This window comes from Ammospiza nelsoni, chromosome 5, assembly GCF_027579445.1.
Source record: "Ammospiza nelsoni isolate bAmmNel1 chromosome 5, bAmmNel1.pri, whole genome shotgun sequence".
In the NCBI taxonomy this organism is placed as follows: Eukaryota; Metazoa; Chordata; class Aves; order Passeriformes; family Passerellidae; genus Ammospiza; species Ammospiza nelsoni.
Window position 1 is genome coordinate 498,049 of NC_080637.1, and position 24,180 is coordinate 522,228.

General features: G+C 55.1%; 1 protein-coding gene across 3 annotated transcripts in view; it reads left to right on the forward strand.

Annotated features, from left to right (window-relative positions):
• The window catches only part of PPP6R2 (protein phosphatase 6 regulatory subunit 2), a 55,643-nt gene extending 39,668 nt beyond the window's left edge, over positions 1–15,975 (forward strand). For all 3 annotated transcript variants that reach the window (XM_059472516.1, XM_059472514.1, XM_059472515.1), the window contains exons 12-24: positions 58–122; positions 1,897–2,012; positions 3,068–3,153; positions 3,445–3,525; positions 3,869–3,966; positions 5,852–5,909; positions 6,749–6,876; positions 7,725–7,882; positions 9,844–9,997; positions 10,355–10,443; positions 10,890–11,076; positions 14,989–15,135; positions 15,795–15,975. In XM_059472516.1, the coding sequence (XP_059328499.1) occupies positions 58–122; positions 1,897–2,012; positions 3,068–3,153; positions 3,445–3,525; positions 3,869–3,966; positions 5,852–5,909; positions 6,749–6,876; positions 7,725–7,882; positions 9,844–9,997; positions 10,355–10,443; positions 10,890–11,076; positions 14,989–15,135; positions 15,795–15,846 (1,419 nt within the window). In that variant the 3' untranslated portion in view covers positions 15,847–15,975. The remainder of the gene's footprint in view (positions 1–57; positions 123–1,896; positions 2,013–3,067; positions 3,154–3,444; positions 3,526–3,868; positions 3,967–5,851; positions 5,910–6,748; positions 6,877–7,724; positions 7,883–9,843; positions 9,998–10,354; positions 10,444–10,889; positions 11,077–14,988; positions 15,136–15,794) is intronic.
• Positions 15,976–24,180: the final 8,205 nt, after the last annotated feature.

The window sequence follows — 24,180 nt, forward strand, 5'->3', positions numbered from 1 at the left end:
GGAGGATCCACAGTTCTCCTTTGGAAAATCCTGACTATCCTCCCCTTTTCCCCACAGCTGTTCCAGAAGTGCTGCCTGGTGCAGAGGATATTGGACGCCTGGGAAGCCAATGACAAAATCCAGTAAGGAATTGCTGGCCTGGGGCTGCACATTCACTTTGGAATATTCTTGGAGAATTTCCATTTTAATGGTGTTGAGACAGACTTGGATTTTGGTTGGGATTTGGAACTGGGGTGATTTGCATGCTGACAAGCCAAATTCCCAAATTTTGGACAGGATTTGAAGGCATGGTGGGTTTTATGGATGTTTCCAACACCCCATCCCAAACATTCAGTCTTCTGCTTACCTGCTTTCTCAGGGAATCCCATGGAATACTCACTTTTTAAACTTTTTTGTTTGTTTGTTTCAAATGTACAATTTTATTCTTCCCGGAGTACAAAACTGTTGGAAGTTGGGGTGGCCAAGCATTTGTGGCCTGGATTTTCTATTTTATCTTTAAAAAACCCTTAGATTTTGTGCTGATTGGGCTGATAAGAGCTAAATATTCTAAAAGAACTAAAACATTAAAGTGGAAATATTCCAGAAGCTTCAGTTTCCATGTCCAGCTCAGTGTTTGGTCCTCCCTCTCTATTTTGAGCTCCTGGTGGCTTCCAAGGCCTTTGGAGTCCCACTGGAATTGTTTAGGCCATAATTGGTGGATTGAGATCTGGATTACATTTTTTTGTTGTTGGTGTGGTTTGGGGTTTTGGATTTTTGGTTCTTTTTACAGCCCCTTGTCCACATAAGGAATTTTACTGGGCATTTCCTTGCTCAGTTCTGTAGGACCAAAAATATCCCTGGGTGCTGCTTGGGAGTCTTCCTGATTAAACCAGAAAGGAGCCAGAGCTCATCCCTATTTCCTGCCAGAGTTCCAGTCACCACCACGCTGGAAAGAATCTGAATGGAAGGAAAAAAATAGGGATTTAAGCAGAGGAATCTCAGCTGGGGCTTTGGGAAGGTGGAGTTTCCAGGAAGGTCCTTGGCTGCTCTCAGTGGGCAGATGGAGACCAGCAGGGGCTGCCCCTGATCCCTGGCAGTGCCCAGGGCCAGGCTGGACACTGGGGCTGGGGCAGCCTGGCACAGTGGGAGGTGTCCCTGCCATGGCAGGGTGGCACTGGAAGGTCCCTTCCCACCCAAACCATTCCCTGGGCTGCTTTGGAGCACGGCTTCACTCTGCAGGAAGGGAAGCAGTGAGGAGCCAGAACGGGGACTCAGGGCTGCTCGGGCTCTGTGTTGGGAACTGGTTTTAACCCAGGGGGAATCCCATGGTTGGATGGGAATGTCTTCTGTTCTGGGGGAGTCACTGCTGCAATCCCAGTCCCACCCTGGAGCTCTACCAGTAGCTGTACATCCTTAACTTTGGGAGTTTTCTTCCCTGGGAATTACAGTCAGATTTATTTCTGCATCTTTTCCATGTTTATCTCCTTGTTTAGAGCCCCTGCCATGTTACCTGAGTGGGAGGAGGGATCCCAAAACAGCGCAAAATGAGGGAAGGTCCCTGTCCTGGGGGTGAGCTCACCCCATCCTGCCAGAGCAGGGCTGATCCCTGTGTGGGGCTGAAATTCTGTGACCATTGGGGCAAGAATGCTGTGGCTACTGGGGCAGGAATTCTGTGGCCAGTGGGGCAGGAATGCTGTGGCCAGTGGGGCAGGAATGCTGGGGCCATTCCCAGGGCTCTGTCCTGGCTCTGTGGTTATCCTGGCTCCATGGGCAACCCATCCCAGCTCCATGGGTGTCCTGGCTCCCTGGGTATCCCGGTTCTGTGGATGTCCCGACTCTAAGGATATCCTGGTTCCGTGGGTATCCCAGCTCCGAGGGTGTCCTGGCTCCGTGGGTAGCGGCTGCTCTCTGTTCCAGGGCAGAGGGCGGCAGGAGGAGAGGGAACATGGGGCACCTGACCCGCATCGCCAACGCCGTGGTGCACAACATGGAGAAGGGGCCCATGCAGGCCCAGATCAGTGACTTCATCAAAGGTACCGCCTGCTTCTCCTCCTTCTCCTTCTCCTTCTCCTTCTCCTTCTCCTTCTCCTTCTCCTTCTCCTTCTCCTTCTCCTTCTCCTTCTCCTTCTCCTTCTCCTTCTCCTTCTCCTTCTCCTTCTCCTTCTCCTTCTCCTTCTCCTTCTCCTTCTCCTTCTCCTTCTCCTTCTCCTTCTCCTTCTCCTTCTCCTTCTCCTTCTCCTTCTCCTTCTCCTTCTCCTTCTCCTTCTCCTTCTCCTTCTCTTCCTTCACTTTTCACTGCTCTCCAGGGAAAAATAACTCTTGGGAACTCCTGGGAGGGCTCACTGCAGGTATTTCCTCAAGATCCTTTCCCATTGGAAAGTGTTCCCAGGGAAATCCCACAATATTCTCATCATTTAAAGTATGGTGAGACCCCATTTGGCTCCTCCTGGTTTTCACACAGTGAGGTTAAGATTGGACAGTGGGAGGTGTCCCTGTCATGGCAGGGGTGGCACTGGATGGGCTTTGAGATCCCTTCCCACCCAACCCATTCCATGATTCCATGGCTCTCTGAGGAAAGAGACAGGAGGTTGTGTCCCCAGAGGCCCCAGATGTGCTCATCAGGGATATTCCCATTGCCAGGCTGTGTCCATCCTGCCCTCACTGGATCCACTTGGAGAACTGGTTTTGTCAAATAGGCTTGGGTGGGAAGAAGGAAGATTTTCCATTTTCCACATTTTCCATCCCCTCTGCTCAGCCCCTGCCGGGCTAGGAAGGGGCACAGCTGGGCAGTGACAATCTGGGGGCACAATCTTCTGCTTGTTTCTCCTTTTATTATTTCCCCATTTCCCTGCCTCAACCCTCAAGTTCTGCTCACCTTTGTGCTCCCAGTTGTGCTGGGCTGGGAGGGATGGGAGGGGAAGGTGCCCTCGGTCTCCAGGAGAAAAGGGAAGACCCAAGCACAGCTGGAGCCCTGCTCGGGGTTGTTCCCAGCAAGGTGAGAGAAGCTGTGAGCCCTTTGCCCAGGTGAGTCCCCAGGGAGTTCAGCTGGCTCAGAACTCCCATGGTTTCTATGTCCCTTTTGTTCCAGAGTTGCCTGAGGACTGCAGGGGCAGGTGGGAGAGTTTTGTGGAGGAGACGCTGACGGAGACAAACCGGAGAAACACGGTGGATTTGGTGAGTTGGTCACTCCAGTGCCTGCTGGGCTTCTCCTAACAAAAAAGGGATATTCCTGGTTTTTCTCATTTTCCTTCTTTTGCTGAAGAGCCCTTCAAGGCAGAGTAGAAAGCATTTCCATAAACATGTTTCATAACAGTCCTTCAGCAGAGCTGATCTGTGGTGCTGAGCTGGTCCCTGGGATTCCTTGGGGCAGCTCCTGCCTGGGCAGGAGTTTGGGCTTTGGTGGAACTGAAACATTGGAGCTTTTCCAGTTTTCCCTGGTTCCCTGACTGGTTTGTGCTTTCCCAGGTGAGCACCCACCACCTGCACTCCTCCAGCGAGGATGAGGACATTGAAAATGCTTTTCCCAACGAGCTCACTCTCCAGCAGGTGGGTTGGGAGCATCTTCACTCTTCCCAGGAAACTCACTGCTCCAGTTGCCTTTGGTCCATCCTGGTGTGGAACAGCTTCCTGAACTCTGCTCCCAGTCTGTGTTCAGCTCCTTTGGGGTTTCCCAGAGCAGTTCCATGGCCTGGGATCCACCTGAGAGCAGGGCAGGAGGCATCAGGTTGGGAATCCCAGAGCTCTGTGTGATCCTGCACTGGGAAGGGATCAGAGTGAGGGTTTCACACTCTTCCCTGGGATTTTAGTGCTTTCCTGGAGGAGCTCCACTGACTGTTTCTGGAATGTCTCTGGACACCCTATTGATGGATTTTTTGGGATCCCTTCCCAGGCCTTCTCTGAGTACCAGATCCAGCAGATGACAGCCAATTTTGTGGATCAGTTTGGCTTCAATGATGAGGAGTTTGCAGACCAGGATGACAACATCAAGTGAGTCTGGGGGTGTTTGGTGGCAGCACCGAGTGAGTCTGGGGGTGATTGGCATTTCAGCCTCTTTGCATCCCATCCTCCCTCTGCTTCAGGTTTACAAATGAGCCTTGTTATCCCTCCTCAGGTTGTAAACAGCTCCTTGTTTTCCAGGAGCCCAGCCCGATCTCCAGAGCCAGGTGGAGAAGCAAGGAAAAGTATTCTTTCATTTCAAAGAGGGATATTTGAAATAAAGCAGGCAACTGTTGTCCAGCCCTGGTCTGGAATGAGTTTAAAGACAAAGCATGAGAGCAAACCCTGGGCAGTTAAACAGATCTTTTCCAAGGAATTAAATCCTTATTGGAAGGAGGAGTGAAGAGACAGTGCTCTGATGGAATCCATGGAAAATGCAGCCATTTTCCCTCTCCTGAGTAAGGGAGCAGGGATGATCAGGAGCAGTGGCATTTCAGGGAGACAGGGAAGGGGATTCAGTGTTACACAACTTGCTGAATCCGGAGCTCAGAATTTGCTGCTTTTACAGAATTCCTTTAATCCCATTAAAGCTGCAGCTCATCCTCTCCCCTTAGAAATGTACCTGGCACTGGGATTATCCCAGTGGCCATAACAGTCCTGAAATTGGGACCAATTATGGACAGAACAGTGCTCCAGGGGATCCCAATGCTCCTGGGTTTGTCTGCATCCCGGGAATTCCTTGGGATCCAAGGCAGCACCTCTGCCCTTCCCATCCAGGGTTTTTCCTGAGCCTCAGAGATGTCAGAAACTTGATAAGGCCAAAAAGTTCTAGAATAGAATCAGAGTTGAAATGAACAGAAATTATTCTGTTCTACACATAAATATTTTTTTAAATAAAATAAAATAAAGACTTTTCACTGCTGGCAAATACAGCCCCATGTGAGTGAGGGGCAGGGAGGAGTTAAATCCCTGTGGAGCTGCCCCAGGGGCCTCGTGCCAGGTGTAAAATGAACACGAAACTGGAAGAAGTCTGCGTGGGAGGTTGTAGCTCTGTTTGTGATTGGAAAAGGAGAATGTCCTGCAAAACCGGGAATATTGTGGGAGTGGTGCTCCCTGCCAGCTGTTTCCAAGTGGTGGACACTGGGCTGGAAGTGAATTGGAATATTTAAGGACTATCAGTCCTGTGTCAATGTCCCTAGAACTGCAGGGGTATTGAACAGGAGAGTCTTTCAAAGAAAATGACACTGGAAAAGCTACAGATCCATGAGTGGGGAGTGAACGCTTCCTGAATCCAAACTCTGGGAATTGGGAATTTCTGGGCCTGCAGCACCCTCTGCTGTTCCCACCAGGGGCTCCCCTGCCTTGGACTGGGAATTGGGTCATCGGGGATATTCACATTCTGGGATATTCACAGAGCAGCACACCTTGGGCTTTGAGACTGAGATTCACAGAACCCCAGGATCCCTGAGGCTGGAAAAGCCCATCCAGCCCCAGCTGTGCCCAATGGCCACCTTGTCCCCAGCCCAGAGCCCTGAGTGCCACCTCCAGGAATTCCTTGGACACCTCCAGAGATGGAGACTCCGAATTTCCCCTGCTGAGGTCTGACCCCCTTTCCATGGGGAAATACCTGCTGGTGTCCGCCCTGAGCTCCCCTGTCCCAGCCTGAGGCCGTTCCCTCTGCTCCTGTCCCTGTTCCCTGGAGCACAGCCCGACCCCCCCAGCTGCCCCCCAGGAATCCCCTCCAGTGCCCCCCTGCCATGGGCAGGGAATGTTCTAGGCTGGAATAACCCTTCCCTCGGTGAGGGGACACCGTGGGCAGGAGTGGCTGTGCGGGGACCCCAGCCCAGGAGTGGCTCTGGCCCTGCTGCTGTCCCTGTGGGCAGCACGGGCTCCTGGGAGCCACCCCTGAGGCTCTTCCCTCCCTCCTCCCTCCCAGCGCTCCCTTTGACCGCATCGCCGAGATCAACTTCAACATCGACGCTGACGACGACAGCGTGAGTGGGCTCTGGGTTGGGGCTGGGCTCAGGGGGCTGCTGGAAAGGTGATGCTGGCAGGCTGAGAGAGCAGAGCTTTGGGGCTTTGGGCAGTGCAGAGGGGCCTGAGAGAGCTGGGCACTGCTGGCCCCTCAGGGCTTCCTGCCAGAAAATGTTCCTTCCCTCTGAGCACAGAGGGAATCTTCCTCCCTCCCTGCAGTGCTTGTTCTTGGAATAATGGAATCCTGGGATGGGTTGGGTGGGAGAGGACCTCAGAGCCCCTGCAGTGCCACCCCTGCCATGGCAGGGACACCTCCCACTGTGCCAGGCTGCTCCAGCCCCAGTGCCCAGCCTGGCCTTGGGCACTGCCATGGATGCAGGGGCAGCCCCAGCTGCTCTGGCAATGCCAGCCCAGGCAGGAATTCCTCATTGCCAAGATGCCACCCATGGCTGCCCTCTGGCAGTGGGAGCCATTCCCTGTGTGCTGTCCCTGCAGGCCTTGTCCCCAGTCCCTCTGCAGCTCTGCTGGAGCCCCTGCAGGCCCTGCCAGGGGCTCTGAGATATCTCTGTATTCGTCTCCTGTGCAGGTGAACACCCCCAGCTCTCCCAGCTTTAGATCATCTTCCAGACATAGATTAGGGAAGCATAGGCAGAGAAGGATTTCTCATGGATCTAAACATTGCCAGGCTGTTCCTGGCCTTTCCTGCTTTATTGTCCCAAAGCAAAGCAGCAGCTGGACTGTGGTGGTCCCAGGTGATCCCAGTTCCTGAGCAAAGCTGGATTTGGTCAGCCCTGAGACTTGGGCTTAAAGCAGTGTCTCCAGAGAGCGTGTGGCATGTGGTTTCCCTTTGGTCCTGCAGCCCAACGCCTCCCTGTTCGAGGCCTGCTGCAACGAGCGCATCCAGCAGTTCGACGACAACGAGGAGGAGGAGGATATCTGGGAGGAGAAGGACATCTCCTACGCCACCCAGGTCAAGTCCAGGACACGGTAAGGTGAAAGCAGAGCTCTGATTTTCCCCTTGCTGCTGGCAATCTGCACATTTCAGTCCAGGCCAGGAGGAATTCCTTGGGTTTTGTGTCATTTTGGGGCTGTGAGGTTTTGTCTGACACAACCCTGAGCACTTTCCCTGCCGCTTGTGCTGGGGGTTCTCCTGAACTGAAGACAGATCCAGTTCAAAGGAATTCATTAACGATGGGGACACCTAATGAGTGAGTCTTCCATCAAACACATTAAAAACCCCCACCCTTAGTGTGAAACACTTGGAATTTGCTCCTTCTCTCATCCTTGGAGAGGAGGAGGAGGAGGAGGAGGAGGTGAGACTGAGGGGAGTGGGCAGAACATTCTTTCTCAGAACATTCAAATCAGAAAAGTGAGAACAAGAGGCCTCCCAGGGGCATCTCGGGCTTTGAAATAATTTTTCATCCCTTTGACAGAGCCACTTATTAAAATAAAGTTATTTCCATAATTCCCAATCTGCAATTTGATCAAAGGAAACAGAGAAAACATCCAAGACTTCCCTGTGTCCTTGCCAAGCATCAACAGCCTCAGGTCCTGCGTGGGCATGGGGTGGGCTCCACACCAGTGTCTGTCCCCTCTCTGAGCACTGGTTTGTGTGGTGTCCCCAGCCCTGGCTCTGTCCTGCACCTCCAGGGAATGCTGGCAGCAAAGCCCTCAGGAATGTGGGGGAATCTCTCTGTGCACCCAGGAGTGCCCTGAGTCGTTGGGGGAAATATTTTGGAGGAAACAACCCTGGCAAAGGCTCTGGGCTGTTTCCCCAGGGACAGGGAGGAGGAACTGCGGGATCCAGGCATGGCTCATTCCCAGTTCCCATTCAGGTTTGGAGCCTCACAGACGTCAGAGAGCTCCAAGAGTGACCTGGAGAACGGGGACCACGACGGCAGCGTGGACTCGGAGGAGGAGGAGGAGCGGCCACCACCCCCCTCCCCACACAAGGGCAGCACCCCAGAGCAGAAGGACTCAGACTCCTGCCAAGGTACCAGGCTTGGGAGCACATCCCTGGGGCTGCAGGGGTCACAGCAGCACTCACACACTGCCAGCTCCCCTGGCCAGGGGAAACCAGAGTGTCAGGGCTCACCTTGTGCCTCTGGAGTCCCTGGAGCTGCAGCCCTGCCCCAGAACAGCCCTTGTGTCAGGCAGCCCCACAGGGAGAATCCCAGGGAAAGGGTCCCTGCCCGTGGCAGGGCTTGGAATGAGAGGAGCTGTAAGGTCCCCTCACACCCAAGCCATTCCATGGTTCTGTGGCTCCCTGAATCCCAGCTCCTTCAGTGCAAATCCCAATCAAAGCAGCAGTGCAGGGATGTGACCTGAACTCCTCCCTGCCTGTTCTTCTGCTTTTCCAGCTGTGCTCTGCCTGTGGCAGTCCCATCCCTACAGTAACTGGAGCAGGAGTGCAGAGGGACTGGCTTTTCCTGGAATCCCAGGAATGGGTTGGCTGGGAAGGGACCTCAGAGCCCCTCCAGTGCCCCCCCTGCCATGGCAGGGACACCTCCCACTGTCCCAGGCTGCTCCAGCCCCAGTGCCCAGCCTGGCCTTGGGCACTGCCAGGGATGCAGGGGCAGCCCCAGCTGCTCTGGCAGTTCCAGCCCAGCCCCTGCCCACTCTCCCAGACAGGAATTCCTTCCTAAGATGCCATCTACACCTGGGGCTCAAGCCATTCCCTGTGTCCTGTCCCTCCAGGCCCCTGTACATTGTCATTTTTCATCTTGTCTGCTCCCTTCAGGGGTTTTCACAACTCTGTGTAAATGACACCGTGGGAATGCTGGACAGACATGGTGCTGTCAGCAGAACAATTCCAAGGGACAAAGCACTTTCCCAACCATCCATTTTCCCGTGCTTTTTGAATTCTATACAGTTTTTTTCTCTGGGTGCTGCCTTTGTGTTGTCACTGTGAGCACCAGGCAGGGTTATCTCAGGTTCCTGCTCTCTACACCCCTTTGGAAATGTCAGATAATTACAGTCCATTGGGAAGGACCAGTATGAACCTCCCAGTCCCAGTGGGCTCTGTGTGTGGCAGCCCAGTCACCCTCTGGAGACTCAGCTGGAATTTGGGATCAGTTTTGGGGATGCAGCCCTGGGGGGGGCTCTCCTGCCTGGTTCGGTTCCTGCAGAGCTCTGCAGTCGTCCCTCTTCCCTGGGAAAAGCTAAGGAAAAATGCTGTTCCAAAGATGGGATTTTTAGGACTGGAAATAGGAAGTGGGACAAGAAGTGGAAGGAGGTTCTGGAGGAGGAATTGTCCAAGACTGTGAAAAAAGCAATGGGTGATTTTTAGGATCTTAAATATTGGAATCCATTGATCAGTTCTTTACCTGAAACCTAACCATTGGACATGGAGATGGCAGCTTTTGGCAGGGAACTGAGGGACTTGGACCTGGGAATCCCTGGCTTGGGAGATGAAGCCACCTGTGGTGTCATTTGTCTCCACGGATGCCTCTCAGGGATAAACACCTGCAGAGGGATTTCTGTGGGACACAGGTGGGTGTGGGAGGGGTGCCCTGGGATGGGTCACTGTGTCCCTGGGATCCCGGGGATGTTCCTGGGATGGGTTACTATGTCCCTGGGATCCCTAGGGTGCAGTTGAGATGTCCCTGGGATTCCCCTGGAATCCCAGGGGTGTTCCTCAGCTGGGTTGTTGTGTCTCTGGGACATCCCTGGGATCCCTGGGATGTTCCTGGGATGAGTTGCTGTGTCCCTGGGATCCCTGGGATGTCCCTGGGATGGATTTCTGTGTCCTTGGGATCCCTGGGATGTCCCTGGGATGGGTTGCTGTGTCTCTGGGATGTCCTTGGGATCCCTGGCATGTTCCTGGGTGGGTTGCTGTGCCTCTGGGATGTCCTTGGGATCCCTGGCATGTCCCTGGGGTCCCTGCTGTGTCCCTGGGGTGCTCCTGGCCAGCTGGGGCTGGGCTGGCACCCAGGCTGTGGTGTCTGTCCCTAGGGGCTGGCTGGACGGCCGTGTTCGAGCCCGCGGGCCCCACGCCGCCCGTGGCCATGGACGTGGGCTCCAGCGTGTGGGACTCGGCCGCCCCGCAGAGCAGCGCCCCGGAGGAGAAGGGCTGGGCCAAGTTCACAGACTTCCAGCCTTTCTGCTGGTAAGAGCCACGGAATTCCAGCTCCCCTGGGGCTTGGGAATGGGGGAGTATTTGGGATACGTTTTGATGGAGTGCCTGGCTGTAATCCTTTCTTCTTCCCCTTCCCATCGCTTCCGTTTTATTGTGTAATGCTGTCTGATGATCCTGGATCAGGCCTCCTTTGTGCTTCCTGCTGCTTCCCAGTGCTCCTGACTGGGGTGGGACACAGCCCCGCTTTCTGTGTCCTCGATGGGGTAGAGAGCCAGGAAATAAGGTTTAGAGAAATTCACAACAGTGATGGGCCGGTGGCTGCTCCTGGGGCTGTGGGGAGGCTCTGGGGTGATCCTGGCTCCGTGCTCAGGGCTCTTCCCTCCCCAGCTCCGAGTCCGGCCCTCGCTGCAGCTCCCCCGTGGACACCGAGAGCGGCGGCACCGACGGGACCCCGGCGCAGGGCCAGGACAAGAACTGTGAGTGACACTGAGCCACACGGGGTGCTCTCAGCCCCTGGGAACCCTGCATGGAGCCCCTGGGGCAGGAGAGACCTCCCTGTAGGGCCCCTGCCCTAAGCATTCCCTGTGGGATCAGTGAAGGAAACAAAGGCAGAGATCCCCAGGGTTTGTTGGGACAGTGTCAGCAGGGAAGGGATGGAGCTGCAGTGGGTTGGAGCTGATATCACAGGCACACTTCATTTACCCCTGGTGGTGTCCCAGGCCAGGCTGCATGGGGCTGGGAGCACTCTGGGACATGGAAGGTGTCCCCGCCCATGGTGGCACTGGGTGGGCTTTGAGATCCTTCCCACCCACCCCATCCCACGATTCCCAGGCCATCTGCAGTGGCTGCAGGCCCTGTTTGACCCCTCGGGCCGGTCCAGGGAGCTTTCCCTAGGTTCCAGTGTGGGCTGTTCCTCCCCCAGCCAGCACTGCTGCCTCTCCCTGTGTGTGGAACGCGTGTGGGACACGGAAGGCACCGCTGGTGGCCTTGGACAGCAGCTCCTCGGGCAGCTCCGAGAGCGACGACGACGACGACGACAAGGCCAAGGCTGGCACGGAATCCACGGCCACGGCGCAGGAGGCCAGCAAGGACAGGGCAGCTCCCTCCAGGTGGGAAGGGATCTGTGTGGGCTGGGATGGCCCCTGGGCTGGGATGGCCCCACGTGGTTACTGTCCTTTCTGCTGTGGCCTCCGTGTCCTGGTATCCCCTGGGAGCAGGTCCTGCCCTGGCATGGCACAGGGGGGCTGAGGGACATATTTAGCACAGGGTTACTCCAAGGAAGGGTTGGGGCTCCTTTGGGCCACTCCAGTGTCACAGGAGCATCTCTGTTCCTGTCCTTTGGGCACTCCAGTGTCATGGGAGTGTCTCTGTCCCTGTCCTTTGGGCACTCCAGTGTCACAGGAGCATCTCTGTCCGTGATCTGGGATCAGACCCAGGGCAGGATCTGGGTGAGATCACTCAGAAAAGCAGAGTAAAGGCTCCCATGGGATCCTCCTGCAGCCATGGGGGTAAGGTTTAACCCACTCAGGTTCTCATTTTCCCCTCAGTGTCAAAGGCATTCAGTGATAAAAGCACCAGGAAAGGCTGGAGCAGATCCAGGGGTTGGGCAGGTTTGTAGGAATTGGATCTTCAATCCAGCCTGCTCCAGTCACAGGGGATGAGCTGCTGCCCAGCCCAGTCAGCATCTGCTGCATCCACAGAGATTTTACTCAGCTCCAAGATTCTGAGGTTTTTCCTCATACTCTTCCATGGATTTCCTCGTGTTTTTTACCTGAGTTCCTGGGTTTGTGCACCTGACTCAGGATCGGGAGTTTCCTTCAGCGATGCTTGGTGACAGTTTGGGGTCATCCCTGGGTGTGCACTGCCAGCAGCAGCTCCTGAGGGCCTGGGGGCTGGGAAACCACTGGGATTGCAGAATTCCCTGGAATTAGGGCAGGAGTTATCCCAGGGTCTGTTAGGTTGGAAGCAGCTCATTCTGAAAAATGCATTAATTCTGATGATTGCATTAATTCTGATAAATACAGTTCATTTTGATAAATGCATTAGTTCTGATAAATGCATTAATTTAGATAAATGGATTCATTTTGATAAACACAGTTAATTTTGATACATTTCAGTTTGATAAATGCATTAGTTCCAAGAAATGCATTAATTCTGATAAATGCACTCTGTGCCTGGGAGTGGCCTGGCTGTGGCTTGGTGGGGAGCAGAGGGTGAGGGAAGGCACAGCAGTTCCAGCTGTGCTGAAACAGCCTGTCCTTCTCTGGAGTTGTGTGGAGTTGGATCCATTGGATCTGATCCAAGCTGTGCTCCAGGTGCTTTTCCTGCCCTGGCCCATGGTGTGGGCACAGCAGGACCTTGCCTGGGGCTGGCTGGGTTCCCAGTAGGATCAGGGAATGTCCTGAACTGGACTCACAGGGTCGTTGGTGCAGCTGCCCAGGACAGCCCAGCAATCCCAGTGTTGTCCAGGTATTCCTGGGGCTCTGGAGCTGTTCCAGTGCCCAGCACCCTCTGGAGGAAGAGCCTTTCCTGATACCCCACCTAACCCTCCCTGACCCAGCTCCAGCTCTTCCTGTTCCTGTGTCCATCCTCTTCCCTGCTTTCCTGGCAGGAGGGAAGTGTTTGTTCCTGGTTTGGCACATTGGGAATGTTTTCCTCTCCAGACAAGTGTCTGTAGCACATTCCATAGGGATAAAGCTTCCCAAGCTGCCTGCCTTTGCCTGCCTGCTGATTCCATTGTGGCAGAGAGCACCCAGGGCCTCCCTGACAGGTGTCTGTGGCTCTCCACAGCTGTGTCCATGGCCAGAGATCCCAGGGGAGGCTGTGGGAGGACAGGGGCAGTGCCACAGCTGGGACTGGAGCTGCTCCAGGCCTGGACTCCCAGAGGGAATCACCACCCAGAGCTCTCCCAGTGTCCTCAGCTCTCCCAGACCACTCTGCCTGCAGTGGGAATATCCATTTCTTACCACGTTCCTTAATGATTCCAGGGAAATCGGGAACATTTTGGAGTCACTCTGTGGCTTGTGACTCTCTCCAAGCACTTCCCCAAAACCTGCACCACACCCCATTCCTATTGCTGTAGGAGCAGTTTTTCCATCCCCTTGTGCCCCTGGAATAACTGGAATCCACACAGGGATCTCTCATTCTCCTTGGAGCTGCTCAGGGACTGAGGATTTTTCTTCCCCTTGTCCCTGGAATCCACGTTGGAGGTCTTTTATCCTTGGAGCTGTCCAGGGCCTCTGTGGATTCCTTGGAGAACCAGATGTTGCAGCCCAGAAAATCCTCCAGATGTTCCACCCTCTGTGAGCCCCATCCCAGCTCCCAGGGGGATCCTTAGGGAGATGCGGCTCAGGAATTGCTCTCAGCTTCCCAGTTTGGATAGTTTGGATCCTGCTGCCCAGGAAGGTTTGGGGTTCCACCCCTGGGGGACCAGGGGACAACAGGACATCCCACACAAACTCCTTGTTTGGGCTGTGTCACCCCTGAGTGACATGGGGTGTGTGTCCAGCTGGGATTTTCCAGGAGCCCAGGGAAGGCAGAGAAATTCCCAAGCCCCCGCAGGTGCTCAGGTAACTCTGGAATCCTCCTGCCCTGGAAAATTCAGGGATTGGGCTTCAGAAGTTTCTCTCTGAGCCATGGAAATGTCGAGCTCCAGTTTTTTGTGTGGGAAGAGGTTTTTTCCAGCGACATTCCTGGGAACACAGCTCCATCCCTGTGTCTCTCCAAGGTGTATTTTGGTACTTCTGAGGAGCTTGTGAGCCTGGAGAAAAGGGAATGTTTGGATCTCATTATTCCTCATTTTAATGTCTTTTTTTTCAAGATAAGTGCTCCAGAAATAGAACCCCAGTCTCCAATCTCCATCACATGTCCAATTATCCAGCTGGGATTATTTTATTCCATAAACTCCCCCGGAGATGGTGACAGGATTCAGCTCAGCCCTCTCCAGCTTTTCTCCCTTTTGTGGAGGTTTGCTCTGGGAGAGAGGGAAAAAGAATTGTTCTGGATGGAAACTGGGAAGAAAACATTCCTGGGGCAGCTCGTCCTCTGCCTTGGAAGCCAAAAATGGGGTGTGCACAAAAATCCCTTCTCCAGCTGCAAATCTGAGTGGGTTTATTCCAAACAAGAGATTGGGAGGGTTTGTTCCTGCAGTTCTCCTTTCCCAGGATTTGAGCTTTGGTTGTTGGTGCCTCTCTGGGGACATTGTCCCTCAGGTGGCACCTCCATGGTCCCTGGAGCGCCTTCAACATGTTTGGATTCTGGACATCCAGTCCCTGGGGGGTTTCCTCCATGGGATTTTAGGATCTGCCCCTAAACCCAGGATTTTCTGGGTGTCCCAGAAGCCTGAGGAGCCCCTTGGGCAGAGCCTGTGGAGCAGAGCAGTGTCTGTGCCCATGCCCGAGCAGTGTCTGTGCCCATGCCCGAGCAGAGCAGTGTCTGTGCCCATGCAGAGCAGTGTCTGTGCCCATGCCCGAGCAGTGTCTGTGCCCGTGCCCGAGCAGTGTCTGTGCCCATGCCCGAGCAGAGCAGTGTCTGTGCCCATGCAGAGCAGTGTCTGTGCCCGTGCCCGAGCAGAGCAGGGTCTGTGCCCATGCAGAGCAGTGTCTGTGCCCATGCCCGAGCAGTGTCAGTGCCCATACCCGAGCAGAGCAGGGTCTGTGCCCAAGCAGAGCAGTGTCTGTGCCCATGCCCGAGCAGAGCAGGCTGTGCCATCCCAGCAGTGGCAGTGGGAATGGTGCTTCGGGAGCTCTCAGACTGCATTTGCAGCAGGAGTTGGGAATGCCTCCCTCGAGGAGCTGTTCTGGTGTGTCCTGTTGGGTTTGGGACCCGGAGCCTCCAGGATGTGCCCGCTGATTTGAATCCCAGCTTGTTGCCAGTTCTCATTCCTGATGGGATCTTTAGGCCTGTGTGAGGACAGCAGAAGGAATTTTGTTTTGCCCATTGGAATCTGAGCCCCATTCCAGCGTGAGTCTGCTTTTGCCGTGGGCTGAGCTGCACTGACGTGTCCCTGCCCTGTCCCACAGTGGCTCTGACGGAAAGGCTCCGGACACGCTTTCCGCGGGCGACTCCAGTGCCCCCCGTGCCCGGAACAGCGCGGCCACGCACACGGACGGGCACCAGAGAGTGCCCACTGCTGTCACAACTGCCACAGAAACGGCCACGAGAGACAGGTGAGCGCAGAATCCTGGCATGGCTGGCTGGGAAGGGACCCCAGAGCCCCTGCAGTGCCACCCCTGCCATGGCAGGGACACCTCCCACTGTGCCAGGCTGCTCCAGCCCCAGTGCCCAGCCTGGCCCTGGGCACTGCAGGGATCAGGGGCAGCCCCAGCTGCTGTGGCAATGCCAGCCCAGGCAGGAATTCCTCATTGCCAAATCCCATCCATGGCTGCCCTCTGGCAGTGGGAGCCATTCCCTGTGTGCTGTCCCTGCAGGCCTTGTCCCCAGTCCCTCTGCAGCTCTGCTGGAGCCCCTGCAGGCTCTGGAAAGGGCTCTCAGCTCTCCCTGGCTGAACATTCCTAACTCTCAGCCTGCCCTCATGTTAGAGACACCCCATCCCTCTGATCACCTTGGAAGAGGTTGGAGGCTTTTAGGTCTGTTCCTACCCATGCCATTCCCTGATTCCACGTTGATTTTCCCTGTAATATTCCATGAAGCACTGGGGGAGTTTCTCCACAGGGAGCTGAGAACACCTCACTGGGCAGACAGAACACAACCAGAGGGAGGGGCTCAGGTCCCAGCAGAAAGGCGTTCCCAGGAGGGATGAGGGCAGCTCTGGGAGCCCTCCTGGCCTGTCCCATGTCCCTAAGGCTGCTCCCTGGTGTCCCTGCAGGAGTGACGAGGCCTTGCCCTGCACCGAAGCCACGTTGAACGGCCCCGCTTGATGCCGCCGCCGCCCTGGGACGTGTGTGAGCCAGGCCAGGCTGCTCCCTGGTGATGCAATTTGTCAATTCTTTATTATTTTTTTTCATTTTAATTTTATTTTTTAATAAATGCTGCATTGATGAGAGCGAGCTGGCGTTCAGGACCAGACACGCAGATCCAACAGCACCGATCCGTTCGGAAAGACACTCGGCATTGTCGAAATGTAGCATTGAGTTCAGTCCTCACGGGAATGACGGGCTCTTCCCAAGCCTTCTGCCTGATTTGAGTTGTCCCCTTCCCCGTGCCCCTGATTTTTGTTTTGGATTTGGGGTTCAGTGCTGTTTTCCCAGTGTTATTGCACACAGTATTCAGCTTCTCTTGGGAAGGTAGCAGGTCCAGCGGCAGCCGGGGCCAGCGCACAAATCCCGCAGCCGTGTGACCAAAGTTCCTGATGGAGCTGTCCTCGGGCAGCCTTTGCACCGCTTTGTAGAGCAATAAAGCCTTACCAGAAACATTTCACAGGAGAGGAGGAATGCCAACACTTCCGTGGGGGGAGCAGGGAGGGCTTGGATTGGGTTGGCAGGGCCCAGGCTGGGGCTGTTCCCGGCCAGAGCCAGGGAGTGACGCTGAGGCCCAGCTGTCCAGGGAACGGGATGTCCCTGCATTCCAGCGCTGCTCCGGGCTCTCCATGGACACGTGGTGGATCAGGGCAGGGGCTGGGCCGGGCACAGGTGGCCTCTCCTGCCGATGTCCGTGCTGGCCACAGGGGACCCTGCCCACAAGGAGGTGACCAGGGGTTTGCTGGCTCTTTGGAGAACTAATTAATGTATTTGCAAATGATGGTGGAAATCCTTTTTCTGTTTGTTTTGTTCTGTTTTTGAAGTTTTTAATGGATGCAGGAACAGCAACACTTTTGCACTTTGTACCTGGTGATGACAGCGTTGGGGGAGGGCATGGGAGAGCCCTGGGGGACATCTGGATCCCTCAGGGGCGATGGGAGAGCAGGCCAGGTGAGGGGAGCACCTGGAGCTGGGATATGGGATGTGGGATGTGGGATGTGCCCAGGCTGGAGCTCTGAGCTCACTGCCAGCCCAGCCTGGGGGGGCACTGGGGGGTTGGGCCACCTGGGGCAGCTGAGCTGGAACCCCTGGCTTGTAGAATCCTGAAAAATCCTCCCTTTGGAGCAAAGGCTGGAGCTTGGCACACAGGGAGGCAGAGCGTTTGGGATGCATTCCTGGGGGTAGGAAGGACCTCGCTCCCAACAGGCAGAAATCCCTTGCTTGTGCTGTGGTGTCTGCTGGTGGGATGTGCTCAGCTGGGCTGGGGGGGCAGTGGGGGAACCAGGTGTTCCCACTGTGGGGCTGCTCCTCTGGGTCCAAGGGCACCATTCCCACAGCCCTGGCCCAGCCCTGTGTGCCCAGGTCTGCTCGTGGGGAAAGGGCTGGATCCCAGGAGCTGGGGTGCTGAGGTGGCTGGGATCCTGGAGGTGGCTGGGGCTGTGGGCCATGTGTGCTGCTGGCGCTTCCTTAGGAATCAGGTGGTGCAGGGCTCCTGTTCAGGATGTCTTCACTCGCTGCATGTAATTTAAAATTAATAATTTAAAGTTAATTGCACTGGGAGGGAAAAAATCTCACTTTGTGCTTTGCTTCCCCCACTTGGTGTTCAGGGATCAATCCCACTCCAGCCAGGACTCTCGGACAGGATCAGTGGCTTTGAGGTCCTGATTGGAGACACATTAAAGTCTTAATTTTCCAAGGATTGGTGCTAGAGTTCTGCTGGACATTGGGCATCCTTGGGGCCCCAGAGCTGATTCCATGGGAGCTGAAGGATCCATGTGCTGGTACAGCCTGGCTGGATCCCAGGGGATGCCAGGGTGCTCTTCCAGCCTGTTCCCTGTGCCTGCCCCAGGGGCAGCTGTGCCCAGACCGGTGTGGGATCAGGGATGAGGGGAATGTCCTTGGCAGGCACAGCTGGATCATCCTTCCCACTCGGATCCCTTCCCGTGGGAACAGTGCTTTGGGTGGGGTCTGAGGGACAGGACAGGGCCTCCACCCCCGGGCTGCCGAGCTTTGGGAGCAGAGATTCCACCTGGACAGGGATGGGGCAGCAATGACCCCATGGTGGCTCCCAGAGCTGGGGCTGGCTGTGCCTTCCGCTGCAATTCCAGCCTGGCATTCCTCAGCTTTGGCTTCGAGTCCCTGAGTGTCAGTGAGAGCTTTAATAATAATAATTATATTAATAATAATGATTATAAGAATTATAATAATAATAATAATATCCTTGGGCATATCCAGAACTGAACACAGCTCATTACTGGGGGCTCATTAGTGGGTTAATTTATTACTTAGTGCTGAGACACATCACTGGGGCTTGGTCAGACCTGTGGAGATGCACAAATTCCATGGGTTGGGTGCCTGTGGATGATCCCTCCACGGCTGGGGTTGAGGCTCTCAGTTCATTGCACCTCCCCACCCCCCTGGGCTGTTCTTCCCCCCAGCCAGGGCCTGATCCAGACCCAGCTCCTGCTGCTTGGGCTGCCGGGGTTTGAGCAGAGCCAGAGCCACTTCCAGGCTGGCTCCAGTGGTTGTGTGGGGAATCCAGGAATGGGAAATCCTTCTGAGGCAGAGCTTCCAGTTCCTCTGGAGACACAGCGGTTGTGGAGGGCTTGGAGTGTCCCACCTGGGTTTTCCTTCTCCCTGTGCTCCAGGGAAGGCTTCCCAGGGCTGGAGCATGGCATTCCCTGTCCCTGTGTCCCCTCATGCCCTGGCCCTGCTGGGCTCCGTGCCCAAGTGATGAGGGCTCCCTCCAAGTCCTGCTCCGTGCTTCCCTCCTGCCTCCTTGGAATCTCCCATAATCACAGGGTGCCCTGGGGCTGCTGAGGGTGTGCCTGGACACAGATCTGTGTCATTGCATGGGTATTCATCCACGCACGCTTGGATCTTGTGAGAAGCCTGGGAAGGGGCCACTGAGACACAAGGAGCTGCGTTTTTATCTCCAGGGTCAAGGCCAAAAGCAGCAAGGCCAGGTTCCAGGGGGATGGTTCTGGAATGTTCTGTGCAGTGGCTCTGCCTGCCTGGGCATCAGTCTGGGGATCTGGTGATGCTGCTGTGCCAACTGCTCCACACTGGGATGGGAAGGGAGGGAGCTCCTGGGCACAGTTAGAGCTAAACCTGATCCCTTTGGCCAGTCCTGGGCAATCCCTGGATCGTGGCACACCTGTCCTGGGTGGGATGTGGGAAGAATGGAATGGGCTCCTTGGGCATGGGAAAACCCGGTGGTGTTGGGAGTGTCCCCATCACTGTCACATTGGGTGCCCCTTCCCAGTGTCCCTGGTCCTGTGGGGGCCCCTGGGTGCAGAGTGAGGGAGGGGAGCAGGGTGGAGGGCTGGGAATCCCAAATCCCAGTGTGTGGAGCTGTGATCCCAGGGCAGATGGAGTGGAGTGGCTGGAATTGAGCATTCCTGGGGCTCAGGACAGGCTGGGGGGTTCTGTACCCCCTCAATCCAGGGTTGTCCAGAGGTGTGTCCAGAATTCCCTGCATGTCCCAGGCCAGAGATCCCACTGCACCCTGCAAGGGCAGCCAGCAGGGAATATTCCCATCATTCCCTCAGCAATTCCACAGCCAAAAACTCCCCTAAAACAGAATTCCCTCTCCTCCTGAGGCAGGCAAAATCCTGGGTGTTTGTTGGGGTCCTGTGTCCTCAGCAAAGCCCAAGGGAATTTCTCCAAGTGTCCCAAGGCTTGGCTGTCCCTGGGATGGAATCCCAAGGTTCCACCCCGAGGTTTCATCAAGAACATCTCTTTGGAGAGCTGCAGGTGTGCAGGGAATGGAAACCCTGGGGGTCACAGATTGGAAAAAAAAGACCAAAAAATCCCGAAAAGCCCAGTGTTGCCCTCAGTGTCTGTTCCAAAGGGCTTGGGCATCCCAGTTCCCAGACTTCCCAGTGAAAGGTTTGGAGTGAAGGTGCAGACATTCCCAAAGAACATATCTGAAGGAAATATCATTTAAATTACTTTCTTGTTCTCCAGTGGCATCCCAGAGTCATTTTTCCCACACTGGCCAGGGAGCTGTCATTAAAATCCTGATTTATCAGTGGCAATCCTTGGAGCTCATCCCTGTGCCAGGCCTTGAAATCCCAACCCCTCGGGGATCCCCCTCACCCTGAGGGGCCCTTTCTGCCCACAGTGGGTGGGCTGGGAATTGATCTGTTGGAAAAATCAGAATTGATTGGAAAAAACAGGATTGATGAATTGGTGAAGGGCTTGGTGAAGGGCTCAGGGCGTATCCAGGGTGTATCCTGGGTGTAACTGGGGTGCACCCAGGGTGTGTTCAGGGTGTATCCGAGCCGTACCCGTCTTCCCGCTGTCGTGTCGCTCATGGACTGGCTCTGAACTGGTTTAAACTGGGACTCACTGGGCTCGGTGCTGCCCTGAGAGAATTCCTGGTCTCCTCCTCGTGTTGGGATTGGGAGCTCCTCCTGCCATTTCCCATTCCCGCTCCCCTGGCTCCGTCCTGTGCCGTTTCCCTGTGCTGTCCTCTGGGGGCACAGGGATGTGCCACCCTGGAATCCTGGCCGTGTGCTCAGGGAAGGGCTGGAGGCTGCTGAGTGTCCCAGGCTGGCACACCCGGCCCCCTTGGAATGGGCTGTGCTGCTGTGGTGCATCCATGGAAACCTGGGATGGAGGGGTTTCCTTGTGACTGTTCTCCCTTTGACTCGTTATTGGGATTTTCCCCTTTGCTCTGCCGGTATTTGGGATTTGGGATTTTGGTGTTCCCGGTCCGGAATCGGCTCTGGGATTCGGCAGTGTTAATGAATAATTAGTGAATAATTACCTGTGTTAGTTAATGACATGTGGCAGTGGCAGGAGTGGTGCCCTTGAAGCACTGGACCAACTCCAGCATTCCGTCAGTGGAAGTCTGAGATCCTTTGGAATTGGGTTGGATCAGTTCCCGTTGGTTTCATCCTGGGTAACGTTTCTGACTTCACCAGGAATGCTGTTGGGCTTGGGCTGAAATGGGAATTTTGATCCTGGATTTTCCCTCTGTGGTGGGAAGTTCCAGCAAACCCAGGAGTTTTCCAGGTGTATTTAGGGCTGAGCTTTGGGACAAGTGGAAAAGGAACAATTTGGCTCCTCCCCGGTGGCGTTGCTCACCTGAACCTCTCTTACCTCATCCAGGAAGGGCTTTGTGGTGTCCCAGCTCCCACCTGGGTTTGTACAGAATTCCTGGTATTCCGTGGTGGTCCTCACCTCTCCCAGCAATGGGATATTCCCATGGAAACTGTATTTTTGTATTTGATGCTGATGGGAAGAGAGGGATTTTCCTCTCTCCCTGAATTTGGGGCTTTTCTGGAGGGCAGAGCCTTCCCTTCTATTTTTGATTCCCTCCAATTCCTTGGACAGATGGAAACAAGGGATAAATCCTTTCTCCTGTAATTTTGATGCTCAGAGGTAGTTTTGCAGAACTCTGTAGGAATTCTGGGAATGCTGTAGGGATTCCCCTGTGGGGGGTGGGTTTGGTGCTTTTGCAGTGAAGGGACTTGGCTGGATCTCATGGATCCAAACACGAGGATCCACAGGCACAGCAAACGTTCTTCTCTCCATGGAAATGCTTCTCCCACTCTCCTCTTTCCCCAACTGCTGCTGGAGAACCTCAGGTGGCCCCTGGGGTGCTGGGATTGTGACAGGGAATTCTGGCTGCTCCGCTCCAGAGCCCGGAGCTGGGCCTGGAGCTCCCTTGTTCCGTGGTCCTTGTGTGCCTTCCATGTCCTCCTGTGAAGTCCTGGCTCCCTGGAGTCATCTCTGGTCCTTGGAGTCATCCTTTGTTCTTTGCAGTTCCCTGATCCTCACATCTGTCTCATGGCCCTTGCAGCTGTTCCCTGGCCCTGGTGCATTCCCTGCTCCCTGCAGCCATTCCCTGCTCCTCAGCTCCCTGTTCCCACTCCTGGCAGTGACTTTACATGGACACTTCAGCTCTTTCCCTGCTCCTCTCTGTCGTCCCAGGAATGTGCGAACTCCAATCTGTGTCTTATTGGCCATGGCAGAATCTGGAAAATTTGGGAAAATCCCCTTCCCTTCCCTTCCCTTCCCTTCCCTTCCCTTCCCTTCCCTTCCCTTCCCTTCCCTTCCCTTCCCTTCCCTTCCCTTCCCTTCCCTTCCCTTCCCTTCCCTTCCCTTCCCTTCCCTTCCCTTCCCTTCCCTTCCCTTCCCTTCCCTTCCCTTCCCTTCCCTTCCCTTCCCTTCCCTTCCCTTCCCTTCCCTTCCCTTCCCTTCCCTTCCCTTCCCTTCCCTTCCCTTCCCTTCTTCCCTGGATCCTGTTAATTTGCAGTTAATTCCCGTGTATTCATCACATCCCTGCAATTCCCATCCCTGCTCCTCCCCTCCCTCCCGACCTGCTGCAGCTTTCCCAAAAAAGGTTCAGCTCCCTCAGACACTTGCAGCTCTGAGGCCCCTTGGATCTGGGAGCTGTTCCAGGGCACAGCACTGACCACACTGTGGTTCCAAAGCAATCCAAAGCCTTGGATTTAGTCTGGAAGGAGCCACCTCTTCCCATTCCAGCTTGGATCCAGTGCTGTTCCATCCCAGATCACAGGAAACAGAGGAGAATGTCCTGTGCTCCAGCCCATGGATAAAATCATTCCCAGTTCCCACTGTTCCGAGTGCCTTAAATCCATCCCAGTTCCAACAATGGATTTCTGTTCCCTGTGCTCTTCCCTCTACACCTCACAGCTCCTTATCCCACTTGGTGCATCCCAGTATCCCAGTTCATCCCTGTATCCCAGTTAGCCCATCCCAGTATCCCAGTCAGTGCATGCCAGTATCCCAATTCATCCGTCCCAGTATCCCAGTGAGTGCATCCCAGTGTCCCAGTTAGCCCATCCCAGTATCCCAGTCAGTGCATCCCAGTATCCCAGTTCACCTATCCCAGTATCCCAGTCAGTGCATCCCAGTATCCCAGTTCACCTATCCCAGTATCCCAGTCAGTGCATGCCAGTATCCCAGTTCACCCACCCCAGTATCCCAGTTCCTCCACCCCCATTGTCCCCACGAGCTCCGGGCAGAGCCAGATGGGATTTGGTCACGGGAACCTTCCCTGCACTTCCCCTGGATTTGGGATGTGAGGATGATGTTTGGGAGTGGGGCCCTGTCAGAACTCCAGAGAACAGAAGGAAAAGGTCCTTTGGGAATGCTCAGCTCCCGGGGTTCCCTGTGGGGCCGTGCAGGGAGAAGTTGATCCCTTCCCAGGGGATCATGGAGGTCCCACAGGAGTGGGGCTGTGGGGCAGGGAATGGCAATGGGAATTCTGTGTCCATTTCCAGTCTGCTCCAGAGGGATCCCAGACTCCAACCTGGGCATCAGAGCTGTCTCCGAGTAGGACAGAAACTGGGCCAAGAGCACCAGAAAGAAAGGATTATTCCTGATTTTCTGATGGAATGGAATTAGTGTTTAATCCCAAATATTTTATTATTTAATGGAATTTAAATGAAAACTTCCCGGACCTGTAAATATTCCCCCCCTTGGAATATAAACATTCCCCTGCTGGGTCTGGGGTTTGTGGAATGGAAAGGGATTTTGTGCCAGACAGTCCCAGAGAATTCCCTGGTGAGCTTTTCCCTCTTAGAATCGTCCTTGTGTCCCCTGGCAGCCAATAGTGGCAAACACCGGGAGTGCTCCAACCTCCCAAGTGGAGGGGCCGGTGCTGGAATCCAGCCTTAACCCTGGAGCTGGGCACAGAGGGAGGGGCTGGAATTGGGAATTCCCTGGGCTGGGTTGGGCTTTCCCTGGCTGGGATCCCCCTTTTCCTGTTTGGGATCAAAGGAGGCGCTGCAGGGCGGACGTCCTGGATTTATGGATTTATGGATTTATGGCTGATTTAGGAGCAGGACCTGACCCTCCACCCCCATTCCCAAGGGAGCCAGAACCTTTCCTGTGGTTTCCCATTTGGCTGAGGCTGTGACTCAAGGGTTGGACCATGAGAGTGATGAGGAGAGACCTTGGGATAGAAATCCTGGGGATTTCAGGGAAGGAGGTGGTTGGTTTCTCCCCCAGCCTTGGGGACAGGCAGGAACATTCCAGAGGGGATGGATCCATGGAATGAGGGCAGAGGGGACTCTGGGGACAGGCAGGAGCATCCCAGTGGTGGCAGCAGGAGCTGCTCTGAGCGTGTCCCTGGCTCCTCCTTCCCTCCCCACGCTCCCATTCCCAGTGTTTGCTGTAAATAGGGAATATTTATAAAAATTTATTGCAGAGATTTCTAAACTCACCCGAATCCCATTTTTCCCAGAGCTTTTGGCTTTGCTGGGATCTCCTGGAGCAGGAGATTTGCACCTTCCCAATGGGCTCCGGCGTCAGTAC